At 42.2% G+C, this 7,452-nt stretch overlaps 1 protein-coding gene across 3 annotated transcripts in view; it reads right to left on the bottom strand.

The window, feature by feature from the left end:
• USP40 (ubiquitin specific peptidase 40) overlaps positions 1 to 7,452 on the bottom strand; it is a 61,350-nt gene that overhangs the window by 46,699 nt on the left and 7,199 nt on the right. For all 3 annotated transcript variants that reach the window (XR_002098672.1, XM_019523364.1, XM_019523365.1), the window contains exons 3-7: positions 6,549 to 6,616; positions 5,525 to 5,638; positions 4,363 to 4,527; positions 3,578 to 3,724; positions 991 to 1,134 (exon numbers count right to left, since the gene is read on the bottom strand). Coding sequence is in view for 2 of the 3 variants with exons in the window: in XM_019523364.1 (XP_019378909.1) it covers positions 991 to 1,134; positions 3,578 to 3,724; positions 4,363 to 4,527; positions 5,525 to 5,638; positions 6,549 to 6,616 (638 nt within the window). In the remaining variant the exon portion in view is untranslated. The remainder of the gene's footprint in view (positions 1 to 990; positions 1,135 to 3,577; positions 3,725 to 4,362; positions 4,528 to 5,524; positions 5,639 to 6,548; positions 6,617 to 7,452) is intronic.

Genomic DNA, 7,452 nt, shown 5'->3' with positions numbered 1-7,452 from the left:
TAAGGGCCAGAAGTGATTATTAAAGACATTATGTAAAGATCCAAGGAGTTTCTTAGAAACCATATTCTAATGACTATTCAAATATGTTAATTTCAAACATACATGAATGTAAAATTGGAAGATCAGCGTCATACTGAATGTCTGTATTATCCTGGTAGATAATACCAACACAAGAACTAACAATGTGAACATTTTACCTTTTACATAATCTGATCCTTGTTAGAAATAATGTATGTTTTACTAGTCAGCTGCCCACCAAGAATGATGGATTTCAAAGGAGTGTTTACATGGCCAGCCCCAAAGGGTGAGTTGAGGGCTAAGTGGGGTGGCCATGTAAGCACTCCCTCTACTGCCGCCACCTCCGCCTCCAGCCTCCAGTGCAGGGGCTCCCTTCCACCGCCTGCCTCCTCCCCAATGCAGCAGGGCTTCCTCCAGCCTCTGTGCCTCCCCTCCCTCCTGGCTGTTGGTGTTGTAACAGAAGTTGTGGGGTGCATGTGTCTGCTGGGCATGAGAGGGCATCAGAGCTGAGCAACGGGGGGGGGGGGGGGGGGGGGGCGCAGCGGCGGCACACTGCCATGACCTCTCCCGTTCGCCTCCCCCCATCCTGTGCCCACGCAAGCCCACACAGCCAATCACCACCCTCTCAGTGGTACTGGCAGAGTTGACAAAGAGCATTATGGACAGAGACACACACATAGACTAAGCCCTTTATATATATAGAATGCAATTGACTGATTTTACCATTTTTCTAATTAAAAGCTCTTCTGAGTAAGAGAGGGTTACAAACTATTTTCAATCACAATTTAAAAAAAGAACTCTTATAGAGGACAAGTAGATTGTGGAGAGCAGAGAAACCCCAGTTTCTTAAGCATCCAGGGCTTATAACTTGCTCAAAGGTAAAAAGAAAAAATAGAATAGGGCTTATTTTGGAGGAGATTATACAGTCAGAGAAGAGCAAACAGAACATTTAGAATATGAAAGTGTGCAAACCTGCTCACAAAAAGGCCTGAGGTTTATCCGGAAAGGGAATGTATAGCAGCTCGTTTCCTTGTATCGTTCACACTTCTCAAAATCAAAGTTAAACCTCAGGAGGGAGATAGTGAGAAATGGAGGCAACTTGCGTAGTTTGGCAGACTAACAAAATCAATAAAGAGAACGTTATCAAGAATTTACTAGAGAAACATCATTTCTATTATTTTATAAGTAACAGGCTGAGACTGTAAAGATAAGACCCCCTGCTGCAATCATACTTAGAAACCAATTACCCATCACATGAACTGGAAAGGGACTTGTCCACTTGGGAGTTCATCACTATACTTACACATATATTCAGCTTCTCTCTTACTCACTCTCTCTGGCTCTATGAATCACATATTCCTTCCAGCATAGCGGTTCAACTTAGAAGGAGTAACAGAGAAAGTCTTGCCTCCACCACAGTGATTAGGGTGCACCCAAGTCAGTGATTCTCAACCAGGGTACTCTGGCACCCTGGTGTGCCTTGAAATCTTTTCAAGGGTGCCAGAGGAAACCACACAATGTAAGCACCAGTACATATGCCACCATGATTCACAAAATAAACCCAGACATTTCAAACAGGAATCTGTAGGGTTACAAACATTCTGAAATGTCATGAGCTTTGAGTTCTTTTCATTAAAAAAATTACTCTTTTGTTTTCACTTTACTATTTTTCAATAGTGTTAAAAAAAAAACCCCCAAAAACCAAAAACAAAAACGAAAAAGACCCTGGAATTTTCCAAGGGATGCCCTGAGTCTAAACAGGTTGTGGTGAGGCATGTAGTTCTGAATCTCCTCTGACTGGCAGAAACTTAAAGGGCATTTAAAGGATCATTTAGAAGACCATTTAAAGGGCAAGCACCTAACCCATGGGAGCTTGTACACGTGAAGAAAATTGGCCATTTTTGCGGTTTAATTATGTCATGCTGTATACGTGTGGGGTTTTGTTTTTACGATTTAAATGAGTTTGTTACATACACATGTAGTTGTTTCCAGCATAGCTATTTGTAACATTGCAGCCTTTTGACAGCTCGTTGACCCTCACACCTCCCCAGCTGCAGGAGAGGAAGGCTGAAGGCAAAAATGGCGAGAGGCCCGATCCTTTTTACTTTTCCCTCTCACAGAGCCTGCCTGTGTCACCCAAGGCCAAGGGGCGAGCTGTTGGTGGTGGGACAAGTGGTCCCTGGTCCTTTCTTCTGTGGCAGTGGCACCCCCTGGGGTTGTCCAGGTGGGCAGCTAGTGGGTAGGTGCTACCCCAGCTTGCGGTTAGGGAACAGTTGGATCAGGCTGGGTGCTGCCTCTGAGCTGGGTCAGCACCCACCCACTAGCTGCCCACCCAGGCCGCCCCAGGAGGCACTGCTGCCGCAGAAGAAAGAACTGGGACACTCCTGAAGCTCAGGGCCTGCTGGAAGCTTGCCCTCCAGCTGCGAGAAAGGCAGGCAGGCTCCACAGGAGAGGAGGATCAGGCCCCTCGCTGCTCCCCCCCCCTTCCGAAGCAGAGCCTGCCTGCATGAGCTGCTGCTGGGCTGTGCAGCCACTGAGCTGCAGGGGAGCCTGATCCTTACCTCCGCAGTTACCATGCCCCCCAAGTGGGGTGCTAGCTGCACAGGTGCTGCCCTAGCCAGGAGGCAGCATCTGCTGGATCCAAGTCTTCCCTGAGCCAGCCCATGGAGCACCACCCAGCAGGCTTCCAGCACACAGGCTTGGTTAAGAGTTGGATTCAGCAGGCGCTGCCTGGCAGAAGGAAGGACTGCCCCCCCTGCAGTTCAGGGGCCACTCAGCCCACTGACAGTTTACACCCCACCCTGCTGTGGGAGATGTGGGCAGACTCCACGGGGTGTCGGGACTGGGGAGGAGGGGAGAGGAGAGGAGAGGATTGGGCCCCTCACTGTAACAGTGATGGAATCCCCTATATTGAAATGGTAGGTTTTTAATAGTTGCAATTAAAAACCCACTGTTTCAATTTGGGGACTAAACCCCCATCACGTGTACAAGTGCCTCATTAAGCTATTACATAAAATATCACTACTATTACCAGCCACAGCTGAAAAAGAAAACAAAGAGAGTCAGTTTATGGTATGTAAATGAAGGGATGAATCCGGGCACCTAAATTTGGACAGGGGTTTCAGGCTTTGAATCCCGGTCTCATAAAAAGGTACCTACCTCAGTGTTGCAATTAGATGCCAAAATTTGACAGCACTGTAATTTCAGACATATTCTTCTCCTTAGTGTCTCACATTGGCTGAGTTTTAGGTGTTCCCTGCTTGGTGTGCCAAGAACTATGACTCCTGTCCCAATACCCAATTCTGACCATGTGAAGTACAGGGATATTACATGTCCATTTTTCGTTTGGAAATTTCACTTTTGGATCTAATGCTCAACAACACCATACTTAGAGGGCCTTCATGAATGTTGGTCCAAGTGTCAACACTGATCCCTGGATCACTCGGTTTCTCCAAATGATATTTTAAAGTATCAGTAGCAATCCATATTCTGTTGTTCTATTCTAATCCCTTCTTCAATAGCTGTAAAACGGAACACTATGATCTATGTAACAAATTACCTTTGATGCTTCAACCAGTTTATTGCATGCTCCACATCGATATAGATTATCATTTTCAAAATATTCCTCTTCCACATACATGTTCCACAGGGCCTCCTCCAAGCCAGATACATTCTTTACAGCCACTGTTAGGTCTAAGAAATCTTCCTACATAATAGCAGAAAGTTAAGTAAATAAGTTCTGGAAATAAGCACAAATTTAATATCACAGAATACTACGGCACCTTTCTATAAAAGGTATAACAGATACAAAGGTAAATCATGAACCTGGATTACGGAAACCTTAATACTTAAAGAAAAGTAACAGGATAAAGGAGTAGGATTAAGTATAATCTGATGAAATAGGAATTGATTCTTAAAAGGAAATCGTGGTTATTAAAGAAGCAGCACACAATCAGAATAGTTAGAATAAATAAAATGTAAAATATTTAATAAGCTGCGAGTAAACAAAGATAATTTTACCGCTGCAACATAAATTACTTATTTCTCTGCTAAACTTATCTACTGTAGGTGATACTGTAGCAATATGGCAGTTTCTATTGCCTCAGTGAGTTCCCCCCCACCTCCCTGCCATGACTCATACCCACACTGCAGGCCAATTAGAAAATGCCAGTTAGGATGCAATGTGAATGGATGTCATGATTTTTCCTCATTTTTCATACTTCTTAAATTCTGCAGAGTCCTAGAAAACCTAAGATCTTCAGCAAACTAACCTGCTAAAAAAGTCACCAAATAAAGTATGCTACTAAAAACAGATGCTATTCTGGAACATGCCTAGGAATTTACCTGTCTCTCACTAATGTTCTTGCATTCTTTACAAACAATCTGGTTAACAAGAGTTCCATGGTACAGGCGATTAATAAGGTCATGGCCAGAAGTACCCACAAGGGAAGTTTCCAAAGCACTGAACAGAATCCGATTTAACTCCTGCACATCATGTTGCCTCACTTCCTGCAAAAAGAGAGGACAAATTTGACAAAACAAAAACTAGTGCATTCTAATTTTCTTATTATTATACATGTCACACTCAACTCTAGAATTTAAAACACGCACAACATACAGAGATATTTGATTTGGGGTATGTGTCAGGTAGCCAGTAGTGCTGATAAAAGAACGATGGAAGAAAAAAAACGATGCTTTAGAGCCTTTTCTAAGACTAGATAAAACTTCACTGGACTGGATTTATGGCTAAGAAAAAACTGTTAAAGGAGGAAAGCAAGGGGCTTACATCACTTTAAGCGAGATATTCTGTTCAGTGTAACAGTACACACACAATGAGTTTATAAGGCTGACAGGGAGATAAAAAACATGTTAACAACTGAGCTAAGTAAACTCGTCAGAACCCGCTCTCCAGCTACATGTTGGTAGGACCTTTTTATTTCTGTAACAGCTGCCATGCTTACTGCTGCCAAGCTTACTGCTGTTCCATGCATAAAACAATGTAGGCACGTCTACATGAGATGCATAACATGCAGAAGACTAATTCTACTGTGCATTTGCACGGCGGGCAAAACCCATGCTAATACGCAGTAGAATAAAACTACTGCACATTAATATCACTGCATCGCTAATGCATAGTAGCAATGATTACAGCACACTTAGTACCTGTCATTACAGGTACTAAAGTTAATGTGCCATAATTATGGTGCATTAATGGACATGTAGACGCGCCCTGCATTTATTGTTATAATAAATCAAAGATTAAATAAAACTGGCTCTAGTTTTGTGTCTTCTCAAATTTCTCCCCCTTAAATCCTACCACAATGCCTTTATCCAAATCTTCTGGGATTACATATCTAACCACTCAAAGAGAGAACAAGAAGAAAGCTTTATAAAGGAAGCACACAGGTAGTCAGTCATGTTAGTGTGAATTCATGGAGAAGGAATAGACTCAGTCCACTCCTAGCAAAAAATCTTGTACAAGGTACTGCAAACTAGTGTTCTGTACCTCATTGCTGCTCCATCCAAAGCTGTCAGTGAGGTCTGTTGTAGATGCAGCCTGCTGATCTAAGAGCAAAAGCTGAGCAAACAACCGTTGTAACTGTAATGGAATTATCCGAACCTAAATGCAAAATAGGGAGAGCGAGGGGAGGAATTAAAACAAACAAACAAACAAACAAACAAAAAATCACACTTAATATAAAATTAATTAGGATTTAGCACAGAACTCATAATTCTATAAAACACAAATAAATCTCTCTCTTGTAGCTTACAATGGTTAATCTTGTTCAGTCAAGCATCTCTGAAAAACATCGGTAAAAACTCATCTACACAGAAGAGCAAAATGATCAGCTTAAATTGAATCTATGTTATAAGCAGTAGCTTTCCGTTATACTTTTTAAGTTTCATTGTTTTCCAGTACGAAACAACCATAATAATTCTTTATGTTTTAATTTTTATTAGTAACCTGTGCTACAGAAAATGCTTTTTATGCCGACACTCTAAAAAACACTATTATTTTTGTTCCGATTTACAAAAAGAGTTCAGTTGATAAGCAGGCTACTTGTAGCATTCTGAGGGGAAAACAAATAATAGCAAAGTCTCTTTTCCAATGCTAGTAAGCATTTTCAAAATACAAATCAGACTTCAATCCTGTGACTTCTTATATGTGGAGAGAGAACTTAAAGAAGCACATTGCAATCAATGGAATATTCTAGTCACTATCCAGAAGTCGTATGTCAAAGCCTCAAATAGACAGGAAATCTGGAAGAGTACAGTAAAACAGTTTGGGCCTGTTTTTACCTGTACTCACGACAAAAGAATTTTTGCCAACTGATTCACAAAGATTGGAATCAAATCCCCAAATTTATTGCAAAAGGTATTGTTGCAAGGGTTTAGATCAGGGCATAAAACAGGATACTGGCTAACGAAACGCTTGACTTCTTACAGAAACCATATTTTCCACTAGCATCTGAAATGTTATTTCCCCTTGAATCAAACTCCAGCAAACAATAATTAAAAGATTTGAACACCTTTGCATCTGGTTTATTGTTATCTTCCAGAGAACCAAGTTCTTCAGGGCCTAGAGAAAACAGTGCCTCTGTAATTGAAAAGGAAAATGACTTAAAAAGAAGTTTTACATATGCTTATATCATATATTTGTCTATTTGTATGAAATGCTAACATGCTGTTCTGCTCAGCAAACAAGTTGCCAGAAAATTAAATACGTTAAGAAGTTTATTCCTGAAATGGCATTTATATGTATTTTGTACCAGTAGTTCTCAGCCTTTTTAGACCCAATGGCCCCATTTGGAAAATGCCAGCTTTTAGATTTACTCATTTTTTGATTACACAAAAATGAGTACCGTATTTAGCCAGATACCAGATGATCTCGAATTTAAGAGAACCCCCTCATAATTAGATACTATACACTGGACATTTTAAAATTTCTTATAATTTTCTATGTATGGAATCTAATTATTTGAGAATCATTTTAAACTGGTCCCCCCCACTACTGCAGGCAGTGCGGGGGAGAGAGGTGATGAGGGGAGCAATAAGGGGGCAGGCAGTGGAGAAAGAGACAGTGGGGATAGGAAATACTGGGGCACATGGTAGGGCAGGCAGTGGAGGGAACAGTGGGGAACAGGCAGTAGGTGTGTAGGTGGAAGGGGGTAGGCAGTGTGAAGTCGGTGGGGCAGGCAGTGACAGGCAGGCAGCTTACTCCCTGCCACCTGTTCCCCACATTGTGCCTACCACCCAGCAACCTCAGACTGCCCCAATCCTCCTTCCCCTGCTCTCCCACTTCTCCATTACATGCTGCTTCTGCAGCCTCAGATCTCTATCCCCTCTTCTTCTGGTCTCCTCCCCACCCCCCTCGAAGTCTCTTCCCTGACTTGCCTGCTCCTCTACCTGCCCCGAGCAACTGCAGTATAGTCA

The sequence above is a fragment of the Gavialis gangeticus genome, unplaced genomic scaffold, assembly GCF_001723915.1.
Source record: "Gavialis gangeticus isolate Ggan-Ray unplaced genomic scaffold, GavGan_comp1, whole genome shotgun sequence".
Lineage (NCBI taxonomy): Eukaryota > Metazoa > Chordata > Crocodylia > Gavialidae > Gavialis > Gavialis gangeticus.
The sequence above is the reverse complement of the archived record's forward strand: the minus strand, read 5'-3'. Positions and strand labels throughout refer to the sequence as shown.